This window comes from Cynocephalus volans, chromosome 10, assembly GCF_027409185.1.
Source record: "Cynocephalus volans isolate mCynVol1 chromosome 10, mCynVol1.pri, whole genome shotgun sequence".
Taxonomy (NCBI): domain Eukaryota; kingdom Metazoa; phylum Chordata; class Mammalia; order Dermoptera; family Cynocephalidae; genus Cynocephalus; species Cynocephalus volans.
The window spans coordinates 4,912,160-4,929,743 of NC_084469.1; the positions used below are offsets into that span (position 1 = coordinate 4,912,160).

Here is a 17,584-nt window from a genome sequence, read left to right on the forward strand (position 1 = left end):
GTCATCTTTAAAAAAAAAAAAAACTACGATGGAATATGTTTAAGTTAGATTGATATGCATATACTTTTCAGGTCAATTAAAATTGATACTGAACCAGGAGGCTGTGGGGTGCATGATGCTGAGGCAGGGGGCAGGTTGCTCTCCATCTCCCTCTGGTGGTCAATCAAGGTAGGTGACGGGCGATAAACACCCTGATGTGGGGACCAAGCTTGGGATTTGTGTGGGTTGCTAAGAGATGGAGATCCGGAAAGGGAATTGACTTAGGGGAGGAAGCCCCAGCTGCTTGCTCTCTGGGAACATTACTGTCTCTCTGACCCACAGAGTGCACTGCAGACAGACACAGACATTATTTCCTTACCCATTTTCCTTTTTATTATTGTTGATTTTCCCCTCAGGAAAGGGTCAAAGAGGAGAGAGAGAAGGGTAGACTACGGGAGTTCAGAAAGGTGGACGGCACAGACGCTGGCAAGAATGGGAAGTAGCGGGCACTCTGGGAATTCGGAGGGCAAGGAGAAGGTTCAGGAATACATCTACAGGATATGGTGCTCACTTGGAGGGTGTGGGTGGCTGGAACATTTGGGGGAGGTTATCCCTCACACAGACATATTCCCAGACCTTCTCTGAGTAAAAGGTGGTGAAATGGTTGGAGATGAAGACAGGCTAGAATGGGGGCATAGTGTCTAGGAAGAGCAGGAAGAATACTCCCCAGGGTGTTGAATTTTGTATCTCACATGGGAGGTTGGAAGTTTTGGGGTGCAGATCACAGATTGTGAGCTATATATCCATAAATTCTCCATTCTGAGCAGAGAAAAACTCCCACATTCTTTTCTTATCCTCTGAAAAACTTTGAGGTTTCTTCCCAAATTCCCAAATCAGCTTTGGAGCCCTAGATATCCCCAGACTCCTGGCTGAGCAGGCACTGATGTTCAGCCTGAAGTGTGTCAGACTTGCAGGTATCAGCCACTGCCAGCCTCCAGCCCAAACCCAGAGAAGCCTCCTCTGTCAGCTGGTCCTCCCAACACCCTAACCCTTCCTGAGTCCCCGCTGATGTGGCAGGAGCTGGTGGGAGAGGACTGATCCTCCACAGCTGCGATTGCTTGGCCCTCCTGATGAGACAGAGCTCCCAGATCCTTGCTAAAGAGACAGAGTCCCAGATGGAGCCTTTGAAGCTAAGGGAAACTTGGACCCGAAGTTTCTCTCTATTTTCACCAGCTCCCCCAGACCTGTCCCCAAGCCCCACTCTGCTTTCCTGCTCTGGCCAGGGCTGGGGATCCTTGGTAGACAAAATGTCTGGAAAGCCAGGTGTTGTTGGCCAGCATCCAAAAGGTGTGGAGGACAGCATAGAGGTCACAGACTAATGACAAGGCATTTGGCTCCTGGGTGCAAAGGGGCCTGTCCCCTTGTATGTCAAGGCCACAGAGTTCCGTCAGGGCCTGGGTCATGTTCAGCTCCTTGGCCCGGAAGTCCTTGAGCAGCTTAAAGTGGAGATGGAAGGGCCCCACCTCCCCTTGGAAGAAATTCTGGTCCAGGATAGTCTCCATCTGCAGTAGAGAAAAAACATCACAGGATGCTTTGCACTTGGGGAGCCATCAACTTCAATGGTGGTCTGCAGTAAAATTTTAAATTTCAGCTCCTCTCCCCATCCTTGGTCCCTTCCCCACTCCCTGCCTGTTAGTGCTAGAATTGATCAGACATGGGCAAGGATTAAGAATCTGGAGACCTCAGTTCTGTAGAGACTTCTGCCAGGAGCCTGCTGTGTGGTCTTGAAGTCCCTCATGCTCTCTAGACCTCAGAGTGCTCATCCATGAACATGGAGGTGGAGCTGGATGAGCTCAGACTCAATTTTATACTAGTCGTCATCCCCCAGGTCCATCTGGCAGCCCCAGAACCCTCACTAGCTTTGTCTGACAGGGAAGGATCCCTTTCTCGACAGCTGTGGCCAGTAGCCGCTGAGGCTCCTAGCTTAGTTCTGCAGAGTTAAGGAGAGGAAAGAGCGTGAGGGACAGAGGCATGCTCTCTCTCTCTCTCTCTCTCTCTCTCTCTCTCTCTCTCTCTCTCTCTCTCTCTCTCTCTCTCTCGGGCAGGGGAGCGTAAGTGGCTCTGGAAGCTGGGCTAACTTGCGTGTGTGTGGGGGGGGGCGGGGAGCAGTGGGAGCAGATTTACTATTTCCCCTCCAGGGGAACATGAGAGGAGATTCCTGGAAGGGTATGTTCCCGTTTCTTTTAGGGAAAATGACTGTGTGTGGGGGGGAGGGGTAGGTGAGCTTGCACTGCCGTCTTTACCTTGGAGGAGGGGACAACAGGGTTTGCACCCTGCTTCTCTCTGCCTGTAGCTGGGTACAGGCCGGCTTCATGGGCATGCAACCTATCCAGTTGCACAGGGCCCCATGTTTGGTTTATGCTCTGCTGCTGCCGTCTTGAACAATAATTCTTAATAATTTTTTTAAACAAGGAGCCCTGCATTTTCATTTTTCACTGGGACCTATACATTATGTTGCAGGTCCTGCTTGGTACCATGGGGCCTAATCTAGTAGGCAGGGCACATCAGGCGCTGCCCTCACCCTCCCTTCCGGCCCTCACTTCGGAGAGCCCCCAGCAGATAGAGGATGTTCTCAGCCAGCATGGAGTTGAGTTTGCTAGATGTCACCTGCAGCCATTCGAGGCCTCTGTTCCCGCCCCCGTCCCCATCCCAGAACCTCTGGCTCGTTAACATGCAGAGCCCCATCCAGCTGGCAGAGAAATGAGAAGCGATGAGCTGTCTAGATACTGCCGCAGTAAGGGAGGCAGGGAGCTTCCTGAGGGAGGGGAAGCAGGTCTCCCTGCTCGGAATGGGCATTCCCTCAGCCTGAAGAATCCTCCCTGAGTGGAGTTTCCGGCTGAGATCTCCCGGGAGAGGGAGGCTGCTCACGCCCCATCCAGCCTATCTCTGGCCCCAGCTGCCGGGAGCCCCGCCTCCGGAGGGCTCAGCCCCGCCCCCAGCCGCCTTAAGCCCCCGCCTCTCGTCCCGGTAGTCCTGCCGCCACCTCGAAGCCCCGCCCCCGGCCGCCTCAGCCACGCCCACTCCACCCAAAGCCCCGCCCCCGGCCGCCGCTCCTGCAGCAAGGGTCCGATCCCTGCTGGGCCAGTCGTTCCCGGGGTCAGGCCCTTCAGCACAGCAGGTCGTTCTTCACCTCCGCCTGCAGCGCCCCAAACCCCGTGTGCTCCTGAGGGGCTATTTCGGGCCCGAGCGTTGGGTACAGGACAGTGGTGACTGGGACCCTGTCCCTCTACACCCACCTGCCTTCACCCAGTGGGTTCCCCACTCTCAGGCACAGAAGTCTCTTTCTGAGGCCTGGCGTCCTGCTCCTTCTGTCAGCCGCTCCTGGGAAAGATGATCGGGGCAGGATCTGGTATGGGGTGGGGGTGGGGGTGGGGCTCAACGTCTTACGATGTTTTCCCATGGGTATTGAGGATCCTGTAGAAGGGAAAGGGACACGCCCTGTCATCACGGGTGACTGCCGTAGACAGACGGAGAGACAGAAGCACAAGGACTGAGAGCTTCAAGGGAAGAGGCGTCCTCCTGCACCATGATGCAGCCCTGGATGGGTTTAACCTCAGCCTACCTAGAACAGCTGGTGGAGCCTGGGGGCAGGGGGAGAATGCACCGAAAGGGCCCGAGAAACCTGTGGCTGGGGTCCCAGTCATCACCATGTCCTGCCAATGTCAGAGGGACTCCTCTGCATCCCAACCACCATCACCTCAAGGTCTTGAGAAGGGGCTCTTGGGCTTCTGCACCTGACAACGGGTTTCTTTTCTTTGCTTAGGAAGGGGGACTTTGGGTCCCTCTAACTTTCTTAGGCTTTGTCCACCCTTCCTCAACCCCCATCACATTATGGGGTGGGGAAGGGGAGAAGAGCCCCTCAGCTTCTCTCACCTTCTGAGGGGAATATTTCAGCTTATTGTATTGGAATTAGGGGATGTCTGTGAGGGTCAGAAGTGGGGCACTGGCTGTCACTGACTCCTCCTTGCCTTCCCATGGCCTCCAGGACAGAGGAGGAGCAGGTAGACGGTGCAGGCATTAGGGAGCCACACTGAAGGAAGGGGTTGTGGAATAGGGGTTAGGAGGGCCTCAGGAGGGGATGGGGTCGCCAGCTGGTTTTGGGGGCAGAGCCCAATCAGACTTCAGCTTGGCTCGGAAGGCCTGGCCCTGAGGTGTGAGAAGCGAGGCTGGGATGTGGCCTCCCCTCCCCTTTCTCCCATTCCACCTGGTCTAGCCCAGCAGTTCGATGGCTCCAGAGGCAGGTTGATGGTGTCAAACTGAGACAGCCCTGGGGAAAAGACAGCAGCCAGAGAGGCAGGGAGAGGAGGGGAGAAAATGGGAGAGAATGAAAGAAAGGAACCCTGGCAGAGGGTGGGAGGACTCTGCAGTGGTGGAGCTGCCAGGGGGAAGCTCCAGCTGGGAATCTTGAAACATGGGCTTTGCCCACAGATTTGCCAATGAGTATCTGGTGACCTTGAGTAAGCCACTGGACTTTTCTGAGGTGCAGTTTCCTAAGTATCATGAAATGGCGATTGCAATAACAACTTAGCCTTCCTCACAGGTTTCGTGTGAGATGATAAGTGAAAAAGTCCTTAGAAAAAGAAGAATAATTGTATTAGTCCGTTTGTGTTGCTTATAACAGAATACACAGAACTGGGTGATTATTTGTAAAGAAAACGAAATTTATTGCTTACAGTTTCTCAGCATGGGAAGTCGAAAGTCCAAGCAACACATCCGGTGGTGGCAACAATGACCCAGGAGTCTCACATTCCAAGGTGGTGGAAGCAGAGAGAGCAGAGAGAGAGACAGACTCCTCTTCTTTTAAAGCTCTCAGAACTACACCCCTGACCACCATTTTTAATCCATTCACTAATACTACACGGTCCTACAATCCAATCACCTTTTCAAGGCTCCACCTTTCAATTACCATAATAGGATTTCCCACCCTCTTAACAGTCACAGTGAAGGCTAAGTTCCTAATACATAAAACTTGGGGGACAGAATTCAAGCCTCAGTGAGTTTTGGGGGGACTTAATTCTATCCACTATAATGATGTTATTAAGAGAACTGGCGTAAGGGTGGGCAAGGATGCAGGGGAGGGTCAGGGCTGTGGGAGGGAGGGTGCGGGGCAGGTACATGGAGGGGTGGGGCAGAGAAAGCATCCTGGAGATTCCCAGCCCTGAACCTCACCACAGTGAGGACCAGGTGGGGGTGCCCCCTCCAGCCTTGTCTCCTTATCCAGCAGGATGTCCTTCACAGCCTCAGTCACCTTCTATAGGTTCTGCCCACCTTCTTAAAGCTTCTGTAGGAAGGATTGCTCTGGCTTCCTCAGCTTCCTGTGGTGGATAAGGTGGTGCTGTACTCAGAGGCTCTGAGTGGGTAGGGCCCTCTTGCCACCTCAGCTGCAGTGCTGGGTCCACCCTTGTCTCTCCCTAACTCTTCCTTATCTCATTCCCTTGGAAACGGAATGTGTGTTTCCCAGAGGGACAGAGGCCTTGTGCGATCTAGTCCTGGTTCTTCCCTGACTCCTTGTGTGACCGTGGACAACTCACCACCCCTCTCTGAGCCCTTTTTTTTTTTTTTTTTTTAAAGATGACTGGTAAGGAGATTGTAACCCTTGACTTGGTGTTGTCAGCACCACACTCTCCCAAGTGAGCGAACCAGCCATCCCTATACAGGGATCTGAACCCATGGACTTGGTGTTATCAGCACCACACTCTCCCAAGTGAGCCACGGGCTGGTCCCTGAGCCCTTTTGTAAAACAAAGATCGCTGCCAGCTCAGACAGTTTGTGTGGTTCTGGGTGGGTCAGGCCCCTCCGTGCCTGTCCCTCTTATCTGGCCTGGAATCCTCAACCTGCCTCCTCACTCCACCCCGCAGCTCACCTGTTCTTCAGAGTTTCCAGATCATTCACAGTGATGGCTAAGGTTTTGGATATCCAGGGAGTTCTGAAATTTGCCCTAGACTGTGACAGAAGTACTCACCAGGAGCCCAGTTGCTGCAGTCTTGGTCTTTTCTTGAGTCTTTCCCCAGTTCCACAGGAAAGACATGCCCCTGTGCTTGTTCCCACACACTCTTGCAGGAAAGGTTCCCTGATAGATTACCTTCAACACCAAAAGGGAATGAAAATTGAGGGCTGACCTCAGACGTTAGTACTAGTGTGGGGAGTTAAGGTTTTTTTAGTGTTGTAAAAGAGGAAGATTGTAACGATTGTAATTGTCATAAGTGCAGAAATGAGTATTGTGACTGGGAGAAGATAAACTGGATTCTAGGAGCCTGAGGCAGGTGTGTGCGCATGCGTGTGCGTGCGTGCGTGCGTGCGTGCGTGCCTGTGTGTGTGCGTGTGTGTGTGCTCAGTTGGTTAGAGTGTGGTGCTGATAACAACAAGATCTCCAAAAAACAAACAAACAAGAAAAACACACAAATATCCAAAGCGCTCTAGTGCCCGAGGAAGACTGGGTTTGCATGGCCCCGGAGCAGATCTCAGACCCATGGGAGGAAGGGACAAAGAGGCAGATGAGTGAACACTTCCCAAGAGGTGATCTGCCTTATTTTCTTCTGTCCTGATAGGGTGGGGGCTCTTTCTCAAATGCATCGCCCCCTTGTTGCTGGAGACGGGACACTCCGGGATTTGACCTTCTCTGCAGGTAACCCAAAGTCGAGGTGATTAATATTGTTCATTTTACTGATGCTCATAGGCCTCTTTAGGGCAGAGAGAATCATTTTTCCACCCAGGACCGTTTCAGAGACACTGAAATGCCTGACTGCCACGCTTTTTAGTTTTCTTATGCTTTTAATGCTCCTCCCTGCTGTCAGGCTGTTGTTTCTCACTGGTGTTATTCTGACTATCTGTAATGTGATTTTTGCTCCTTCAAACACAGTGTTTCTAACCTGTTGTACGCAGGAAGCCATAGTTCTGAAATTATTAGAATTCTCTGTAAACTGAGAATAAATGAGTTCTAACACCAAAGTCAAGTGTTCGGATCCTTGTACCGGGCAGCTGCCAAAATAAATAAATAAATAAAAGAATGAATGAGTTCTTAATGAGTGTTCCCGTGAGCAAGATACATGACCCTTTGTTGGTATTTGATTTAGAGGCCCCTTCTGGGCTCACATGGCCCCTGTGCACACCCTGTCTCCCTGGGCTGTCATCATCAGCACACTAGCCTGTGTACCACAAGGTACTCATCTCTGAATCTGCAGTGCCTGGCACATAGTAGGAACGCAGTAGATGTTTGCCAAGTGAATGCGTGGGCTCGTGGTGGAGGCCTTGTTCTGCTTTCCTTTTGTCTTCCTGGTTTGGGGCTGTGTTCCTCCCAGGCAGGAGAGGTTGTGATGGCCGAGTCCCTGAGAGAGGAAGTGAGACTGTTCCTAGTTTGAAGTCCTCTTAGTCTGATGGGGGAGGCACTGTTCCTCCCTGGGGGATAAGCTGCCTGGGTTGCCTCTGGCTTCGATGCTGACATCCCCACACTGTGCAGGAGAGCTCGGCTCAGTGTTGTGCTTGAAGACCAAGACAGGAAGGCGTGGGGCCACGTCCCATCCACCGCTCCTAACTTTCTCCCTCTGCTCTGGGTGGACTTGGTTCTTTTATATATAATAAGGCTTTGCAGGTGCTTAAGTCTCCTGCCTGGGGTATGTCTTGGTCTCATCTGGTTCAGAACTCTCCAAATTTCTTCCATTAGCCTGGGAGTTTCCTGAGAGTCAGCTTCATATTGCTCCCCCTCATGCTGGGGGCTCCCAGAGGGTAGTGTCTGCTTTCTCTGCCCCTCTAAGCCGTGGCCCCGTAGGGGAGTGAGAAGCTGGTGGGGGAAGGGCTGTGAGGGCCTCCTCTTCTCCTACTGTCCCGTTCACAGCCCGCTGGCTCCAGGATGCTGCATATGGGTGAAAGCTGGGGCCTGTGCCTGGGCCACCTGGATTCTTGCCTGAGAGCTGGGCGGGGCAGCTGGCTGGGCTCTCTTGGTCCCCAGCAGCTTTGTTCTGGGCTCCAGCACATCCTGGTGGGAGAGGCTGGTCTTGGCACAGTGTGTCCCCCAGAAAAGTACACCCTTTCTCTTCCTCCATACCAGGCAGAAGGGCCAGAAGCAGGCAACATCAATGAGGCTGTGCAGCTGCTTCACCAGGGCCCGGGTGACATCTCAGAACTCAGGGACCTGTGATCCCTGGTCCCTGGCAGAGATAAGGATGGACTGAAGCCAGCTATGCCAAGCCCGCCTGCCTGCCTGGTGGACAGGCTCAAGCCAGAAGCCAGGAGCCTCTCTAGTCTGCACAGCTCTGTCCAGTCTCCTGTGAAGTCTGAGCTGAAGCTACAGCCTTTGACATTCTCCTCCCACCAGGTTTTGACTCAGGGACCACAAGTGGCTGGAGGGAAGAGGACTGTTCCTGGGGACGGAGCCAGTGAAACGTCCTCCGCTCCCCACCCCGTCTGCTGAGGCCCTCGTTCTCCCTCCACGCTTCCTCCTATGCCAGCTCTAGAGAGGGAAAAGAGTCTGAGCCAGAGGGAGGCCGTGGGGTGGGTGTAGTTGGTGGGATATTTATTATCCAGGGTTCAGGATGTCCTGGCTGCACGACCCCTCCTGATCTGGGCTACAGGCAGAGCTCCCTCCCCTGGACCCTTTCCTATCCTGAGCTCACCTCTGACAACTGGGGTTAGGTGTCAGGATGGGGAGGGGCGGCTCTCTGCAGACCTTAAAGATGCAGTCTCTGCTGCTCAGGACGACAGAGTCGAACGAGGCTCCAGGAAAGGGCACCAATGCTAGAGACACAGGGATCTGCTGTTCCCCACCCTCCCACCCCCACTGGTCTACACGATCTACTTCCCAGAGCCCACTGAGATATGTCTCAGTCTGATTCCAGTAGGGGATGGGTGAACAGAGTGGGACAGACTCTGAGAGTGGTAGGGGAGGGACTGATGGTGAGTGGGATAGGGATGGGGCCAAGATTCCAAGGCCCAGGCCAAGGCGTGGCTGGTCAAAGCCATTGCCTGAAACTTCCCATACCCTTGGTTGGAAAGAATGGGCATCCCTGAGCATCCACGGAGGTGGGAGGCCCGGGTCTCCCGAAAAAAAATGATGGTGGTAGGGGTGGGTGTGGGGTCCCAAATTTTTCTGATAAGAGTCAAGTTTCAGCTTCTTGGACGGTATCAGGGAGCTCAGACTTGGAGCGGTTGTGTGGGGGTGGTGTGGGGGAGAGGGCAGGGGGAGGGCCTCGAAAGGAGACAGCGGATTAGCCCATTCCTGTTGCTTATAACAAAATACACAGAACTGGGTGATTTGTAAGAAAACAAAATTTATTGCTTACAGTTTCTGAGGCTGGGAAATCTAAAGTGCAGAGAACACAACTGGTGAGGGTCTTCTTTGGTGGTGGCTTTACAGCAATGAGGGGTCTCACATGGCAGAGAATGGCAGAGGAGAGAGAGGGGGAGAGAGAGAGACAGGGAGTCAGGGAGCTCCTCATGCTCTCTCCTTTTAAAGCCCTCAGAACCACGCCCACAACCCCTGTTAAGCCATCGACTTAATCACCTCTTCCAGGCCCCGCCTTTCCATGACCCAAATAGGATTCCCCACTCTCAGCAGTAACAGTGGGGATTAAGCTGCAATGAGTTTGGTGGGGACATTCAATCCACTGCAGACAGGGATGTCAGGAAGGGGGAGATGGGCCAGGGGAGGCGACGGGTTCCTCCCTGCCACTCCTTGAGCGACTGCCCACTCTGCCCCAGTCTCTGCCCCAAACTGGACCGAACCCTGGTCCAATGGCTCTTATCTCTACTTTCTATGTGGGCTCCCATGAGCTTCCCCAAAGCCGTGGGTCTCCCACAGAGGCCGTGTGGGTGGATCATCCTGAAAGGAGGCAGGAGACAGTGTGTTGACCCCTTTGGGTACTTTAGAAGCCTGTTTGGGAACAGGGATATGTCACATGGTCGCTCCTTCAGCCAGCTTGGTCTCCCCTCCCACCAAGGAGTTCTTTTATTAATTTTCCCCACGTCTGGTTTCTCCCTACACCCTGCTGAGACTCTGCTGAGAGAGAAGACTGATTACCCAGAGGGTGACGTCCTCTCTCTCCCCCTCCCAGGTCCTGGGGAGGCTGCTGGGGCCAGTGGTTGGAGACTGCCCACTGCCTTCTCTCCCTCCTCCCTGTCTGTCCTCCCTGGAGGCTCCCTCTCCTCCTCCATCCTTCCAGTTCCATCACCATTAATTTATAGGCCTTGGCTTCCCTGGCGGGTAGACTCTGGTGTCAGGAGCTGGCAGGTAGGAGGGGAGAGAGGAAGTTGGCATTGAGCCCCGCGGGAGCACCCCCACTGCAGGGGTGGCGGAGGTGGCGCGGAAGAGCTCAGCAGCCCTCCCACTGCTCCTCACCACCGGGCCCCCCATGTCCAATAAAATGAACAATAAGAAAGAGATCGGGGGGGGCCGGCCCGTGGCTCACTCGGGAGAGTGCGGTGCTAATAACACCAAGGCCCCGGGTTCGGATCCCATATACGGATGGCCGGTTTGCTCACTGGGTGAGCGTGGTGCTGACCACACCAAGTCAAGGGTTAAGATCCCCTTACCGGTCATCTTTTAAAAAAAAAAAAAAAAAAAGAAAGAGATCGGGGCATTGGTAAAAGGGACTTTGTGCACTTGCCTGTTGATGTTCTGGGGTCTCCCCTGTGCCCCCAGCTCTCCAGTTGCCTATCCCCAGCTCAGACATAGAGGAAACCACATTTCTCCCAAGGGGGAGAGCCCAGGAGACCCTTCAGTGTATAAAGGAGAGGGCAGAGAGATGGGGAGTCTCTGGAAAAGGAAGCAGGGGACTCTGAGCCTGGGGGTCCCCAATAGAGGAGCCTGGGGACAAGAGAGGCAAGAAGTATATGGGAACTTCTCAGTGGAGGTAGAGGGAGAAGAGCAGAGGAGCCCACAGGGTCCTTCTCAATCTGGCTGCACCCCAACTTTCTGGCCTCACTTCCGGCTTTGTCCCACCAACCCCTTGCCCCTCTTTGTACCCTTTCCTCCAGCCCCGAGGTAGGTCTTGCCACTACCCAGACCTCTCAAGCTGTTTTACATCTTCCTTGCCTTTGCACATGACCTTTCATCCAGGGTCGCTTCCTCTTTCCTGCCCAGGCTCCTCCTCATTCTTTAAGAGTCAGTTCAAACATGTCTGCAGTGAAGCCTTTGAGGTCACCCTCGGCCAGGCACGGGCTTCCTCCTCAATGCTCTCACTGCTGCCTGCTCCTACCTCCTAGCTGGCACACAAAGCGTCTGCTGTCACCCTGTTCTGTCATCCCTCCATGACTCTGGACTGGGGAGCTTTGGGTTCTCTAAGCCTAGCACAATCCAGTCACAGAGTAGGCACCAAAGACGGTGTTGGTTGAGAGAGAGATCAGGTACTCATGGGAGACAGAGAAGGGAGAGAGGGGATGGAAGGGGGCAGGGGCTGCAGAGGACGCAGAGGGGCTCAGAGAAATGGCGGGGGCAGAGGGGTAGGGGTGCGGGGTGTGGGCAGGAGTGTCCCTGGTCATCAGAGCACTGTGCTCAGTGTGGAAGAGTCCTTGGAGCGCACAGGAAGCACGGGGGCCTGTTTGCAGGAGTGCCGCGTCTCATCCCGATTCTGCCACACGTAGTGGACCAGATAAGCCACCACCAGTGTCAGCCAGCCCCCCATGGTAACCAGCAGGGCCACGTCGGTGCTTCGTTGGGCCCCACCCTGCCCTGTCCCACACAGCTCTTCCTCCCCTGCCAGCAGCAGGAACTCCTGCCCCACGAGGTCTGGTCGGGCTCCCGGGCCACACACAATGCCTGTCCCAGTGCCCGGCACCAGCCTCACCTGCCTGAGCACTTCCTGGAGGGCACAGTCACAGCGCCATGGGTTGGCGGATAGGTTCACTTGGATCTGCAGCCCCATGAAGGCCTCCACAGGCACTGAGGCCAGCTGGTTGGCAGAGAGGTCGAGGTGGCGCAGAGTGGCTGCCAGGCCCTGGAAAGCGGCCCTTGAGAGGTGGACAAGAGCATTGTGGGACAGATCCAGCTCCTCTAGGACAAGCAGGTGCTGGAAGGCACCAGCCGGCACTGATGCCAGCTGGTTGGCATCCAGGTAGAGCTTGCGGGTGTCATTGGGGATGCCGGTGGGCACGGCACTCAGGCCTGCCTGGCTGCAGCGGAACGTCTGCTCACCGGCTTCCTCTGCCACATAGCAGCCCTGGGGAGGTACTTGGGGGCTGTGCACGGTACCCCCTGTACCTATCACCAGCAGGAGGGACAGGAGGCGACCAGCTGGTGGGAGCATGGCCACAGATTGTCATAGTCCTGGCGTGGACTAGGATCTGGAGAAGAAAAGACCACATAGGGAAGAGTGAGTAGAAAGAGTTCTGTCCCCCACTGTCAGCTCTCTCTTCCTGAGGTCGCTCTGTGGAGCCTCTTTGTGCTGGGGCCCCTCCTTCAGGGGCTCTCCCAGGCCTGGGTGACTTTCTGACTTTCTCCTCGGGGTCTCTCTTGATCTAAGGCTCTTCATAGGGCCCTTCAGGTAAAGGGTACCCTGAGCTTGAGATTCTTTTAGGGTCTATTGATTTTGTAAGGTTAATCTATAAAGTTTCTTGTTCCAAGGCCCTATTGGTCATTCTGGGTCTGGGGGTTTCTAAGTTTCTGCCTCTGCTCACGTATTGATTTCCTTCTTCGTAATAAAGTCTTTCCCCCCTACCTATCTGCGTGGCTGCCAAGTGGACTGGGTAGGCAGGCACCAGAGGGTCTGGTTGGTACTAGTATGAAGGAGACAAGAGGGACAGATCAGCAATAGGACTTCAGGGCATCCAACTAGGCTAGGTGACAGGTAGGATGTCTGGCCCTAACTTCTATGCCCATCAACACCCTTTTCAGGAGCATCCACCCCTCTGGCTGCCCCAGCCCTGTCCTCTCTGCCCTGCTCGTCCACCCTCATCCTCTCCCTCCTCCTCCCAGCCTCTCACCCCTGTTGGTGGCAGAGCCTTCTCCTGTGTTGCTGCCCTCTCCCCAGAAGTAGCCTCCTTGCCGCTAGCTCTGGAGACCCGCTTCCTCCTCCAGAAGCCCTGTTTGCTCGTAGCTGCTGGAAGTTGGGGGCTGGGGCCCAAGAGTGTTGGATTTCCTGGCATGTGACTCTGGGCCCCAGGTGTCAGATACCTGAGCCATGGCCTGGCCAGGCAATGCCAGGAGAGGGCAGGGCCTGGACCCTGATGAACTCTGTCGTGGGGAGAACAGGCCCCAATTCCATTCCCTGTCTCGAGCTCCTCTCTCAAGGCCTGGACATTGCCATCCTCCATCACTCCTCTCCCAGCCAGAGCTGAGATTCCAACTCCCAGAACCTTTCTTCCTTGCCCAGAGCCTGGCTAGGAAGAGGATTCCTGCTTGGCAGGTCTGGGGGGCAGAACAGGGGTGCACCCCATCTCACATCCATTGCCTCTGGTAACCTGTATCACCCCAACTCCATCCCTGCCCCCTGCTCTCCTCTGCCCTTCCACCATGTTCTGTGACATCTCTTCCCTCAGCATTTTCCTTGGAAAACATGTCTCTCGGAGGACCTCATCTGCAGGCTCCTCACAGTGTCCGACCCCTTACCTGCCAGGGGGAGCTGTGGTTCAATTTTAGTTTGTTCTCTGCTGGCTGGTAGATAGTCCCTCCAGGAGTTGGAAGTTCTTTAAGTCAACTGAAGTCTGATAGGGATACCTATAAGTTTTTCTGCTGATTTTCTGTCCTGGGTTAGAACTGACTTAGGTTCTTTCAGTTTGCTGGGGCCCTGGGCTTCCAGGTTGGCACTATGAACTCTCTCTTGTACCCAGGAACTAAAGAGGGCTTGGATGACTCATTCCTTATGGCTTCTTAATCCCAACTGCCATCTGCAGCTCATACCACCCCATAACACCACTCCCCCTAATGTTCACTGGGTAGTAGGAAGGAAGGATTTGAAGCCAGAGGATGAGATTTATGTGTGACTTTGAGCACATCACCCTACCCCCTAAGCCCTAGCATCTGCCTTTGCAAGTAAGAATACCGCTGCAGGGTTGAGGGATCCACCAGGGTTGGGTGGATGGGAAGGTACTTTGTGAAGTACCCTGCAAACGACAGTTATGGTGATGACTGTCTTCCAGAACACACTATGGTCTTCCTCCATGATTTCAGTACCCACGTCAGGTTTTCTCTTCATCTCATCTCCTATGCTCTGCAGGGGCAGGGGTGCAAGGATTCACAGATGTGAATATCCACGTGGATGACCCATCTAATACCTTAGCTCATGGTGGCTGATCCTCTGTAACTCCCTTGACCCTCAGCTCCAACCACATCAGCTGCCTTGGCCACCCCATAGCCTCATCTCCTGTGGTTCTGCCCTACCCACGCCATTTCCAGTTTAGTGCTCGGACTTAGAGCCTCAGTGATTGACAGAGCTTGGAGGAAGGGACCATCAGGTTTAACCCTTCTAGGTTGCAGATAGGCAAACTGAGGCCCAGGATGTGACCAGAATTATACAGTGAGTTTGTAGCCCCACTAAGACCAGAGGAGCCCAGTTTCCTGAGTCCTTGTCCAACCACTTCCCGTTGCCTGTGGGCGCCTCTCTTACCTGAGTGCCACACTTGCCATTACTCTACATCCTTGCCTTTTGACCCCCTGCTGAGACCCATAGAATTGTCTGGAGACTCCGATCACTCCCACTAAGTCAGAGAGACAGGAGAGAACAGGAGAATGTGGTATCACAAAGACTAGGGAGGAAGGACTTGTCATATGCTTTGGAGACATTTCTGAGAAGGAAAACCTTGCTGGGTTTTGCAAGAGATTATGGGTGATCAGGACTGAACAACATGTAATTGTAGGGCCCAGTGCAGAATGAAAATGTGCGCCCTTTGCAAGAAAACTGTTAAGAATTTCAAGACAGCGACAGCAGAGTATAAAACCAAGCGCAGGGCCCTTCTGAGCACAGGGCTGGGGCCTTGTGCGACTGCGTAGGCTGCGTGCCTGTGAAGCTGGCCCTGGAGGTTACCTTTGAACAAGCAGTTTCAGAAGCGTGATGGGAGCCAGAACCAGATGGTAAGATACCAGATGATATCATCTCTGGGGATGGACTCACCACTGACTCATTCTTGTGACATCAACAGGGGCATTTCTCAGACTCACATTTGTCCAAGGAATCAGATAAGATACATTTTCTATACTCAGGCAAGAGAAGAGAAAATTTTCTCTGTAGCTTGCTTATTAGTTAGGCCAGGCACTCTGCTGCTGAGTACGTGGGTGTCCATTTCGGGATTATGATTGAACATGGGATAGAAAGCTTGTGGAACCCTCCTCCTGCTGTCCTTTTCTCACACTGAGCAGGGGGCTTTAGCTAAGGCACAGGACTTGAGCCTGCCTGTTGATTGAGAGTTATTTTCTTCTGAGAGTGGGGCAGCTTCCAGGAAAGAGTGGGACTGGGCTATCCAGCATAGCAGCTGTCAGAGAAGCCGGCAGTCTGTGCACATAGGAGAGTTCAACTGGAGCTGTGGATGTGGTTAGTTAAGGGAAGCTAAGTGCAGGGCTCAGTAAAGAAGGAAGATCCGAGATGAGGGAGGAACACGCTGCAGCCTGCTGTCTGGGGATTGACAGACATCAGAGCAGAAATTCTCTCTAACCATTGATTCATTCAGTGAGGATTTCCTGCAAGCCTATTCCAAGTATTTGTGATAGTTGATGGGATGCTGGGTCTGTAGCAGTGGTTCTAAAAGCTCAGCCTGCACAAAAAAAATTAGTTATGCCTGGGCTTCATCTGGGCCATTAAATTAAAATCTCTGTGGATGGGGTCCAGGCACTGGTGTCTTTCAAAAGCTCCCCAGGTATTTCTAATGTGCAGCCTGAGTTGAGAACTGTTCATCTAGAGGGAGACATAGACACGTCGAAACATGTCTTCACACTGCATTAATGTGATGTGTGGCTTAACTGATGTGTGTACGAGGAGTTCTGAAGCAGAGAGAGAGAATAGTAACGTGGCAGAAGCTGCTGGCTGCCTACCTGGTTCCTCACCTCCTTCTGTAATAACACACACGGATTTGGGAGCAGCAATGGACTCAGTCCCTAATGATTGAACCTGATCGTCTTCTCAGTCCATCAGAAGCCCCGTGGCCCACTTTTCCAAACTTCTTTGCAGCTGGGGGTGGCCCAATTCTGCTCAATGACATTTAAATGGAAGTCTGCTGAAGGGGTTTCTGGGATGGTCTTTGATTTTCTCATAAGGGAGAACGGGGCTGGGCTCTGCTCTTCTCCCTGCCACTTTCTCTCTGCTTTGAACGTGGATGGTCAACTGTAGCCATCTTGTGACCATGAAGCAACAAGGAGAAAGGAAAGGTCAAGAGTATCATTGAGACTTTGTCCTGGACATCACTGAACTACTCAACCAGCATCAGCAACTGCCTACTTCTAGACTCATTATGTGAGAAAGATAAGCCCCCACTCCAGTGCTTCTCAGCTTGGCTGCACATTAGAAGAGGGGAGGTTTTGAAGACTACTAATGCCTGGGCCCACCCACAGAGATTCTGACTGAGTTGATCTGGCATGTGTCGGATGATAATGGCAACCTAGGATGAGAATTATTACTTCACTTGGGTTTTCTGTTGCCTTTTGCTGAGAACATTCTTAATTGTACACTAACTTTTCCAGAATATCAGGGAAGGCTTCATCAAGGAGTGACATCTGAACTGGGCCTTCGAGGCTGGGTTCATCGGGTGGAGAAGGAGTGTGTGCAAGAGCAAGGGAGCATGGAACAGCTTGGCTTCTAGACTATATGGTGGATGGAAGGCGTGGTGGCAAAGGCTACGTTCAAGAAGTGGGAAGAGACCAGGTACTTGTGGGTTTGTACACCATGCAAGAATTGGGCCTGGATTCAGTAGCTGATGGATTGAGGGTTTTAAAATTAGATTTGATATTTGGATCACTTTATTGATTGTATGGAGGATGTGTTGGTAGAAGGAAGACCAGTTATGGCAACAGCCCAGGTGGGAGACGGTAAGGGCCTGTGGGACTGGAGGAGCTATGACTGGGGTGTTCCATGTTTTGTTGTGGCCTGTGGACTACATGAGAAAACCCCTGGGCCAGGCCCAAGACCATAAGACGCTGGTGCCACTGGGCATATCCTTCCTAAGTCTCCTTTTACCTTCTGTTCTCTGAACCTCACGGTCTCTGAGATCCCTTCGAGCCTGATGCTCAAGACATCTATGATGGCAGGACAGGGGAGAGGCTGATGCATGGCAGGGCCCTGGTTCCCAAGTTCAAGGCCCAGGAAAGTAAGTATCTCAGGCCCCAAGCCTCAGCAGACTGAGTCACAGCTCCTCCCTCCAAGGGTGGTAACTCCATATCCCAAAGACATGATGGTGGGGGAAAGAAGTTCAGCAGGCCTCCAGGCCCTTCCCTCCCTGATGTCGGTCACCCCCAGGTCCATCCTGGATGGGGGGGTTAATTGAAAAGAAAGGAGGCTAGCTACTTTATCTATCAGATCAGCCAGGGACTCATCTAATGCCAGGGTACTGGGCAGTTTAGGGGGAGTGGCAGTAAAGGCCTCTACTATCTTGTTCCTTGTAGAAAAAGGCAAAAGGTGTACACACCGTGCAT

The 17,584-nt window shown here is 53.3% G+C and overlaps 1 protein-coding gene across 1 annotated transcript; it reads right to left on the bottom strand.

Annotated features, from left to right (window-relative positions):
• Positions 1-11,510: 11,510 nt before the first annotated feature.
• On the bottom strand, positions 11,511-17,584 carry LRRC3C (leucine rich repeat containing 3C). The gene is given in 3 exon segments (XM_063113297.1): positions 11,511-12,305; positions 15,266-15,303; positions 17,578-17,584. Coding segments are annotated over 3 exon segments (840 nt in total).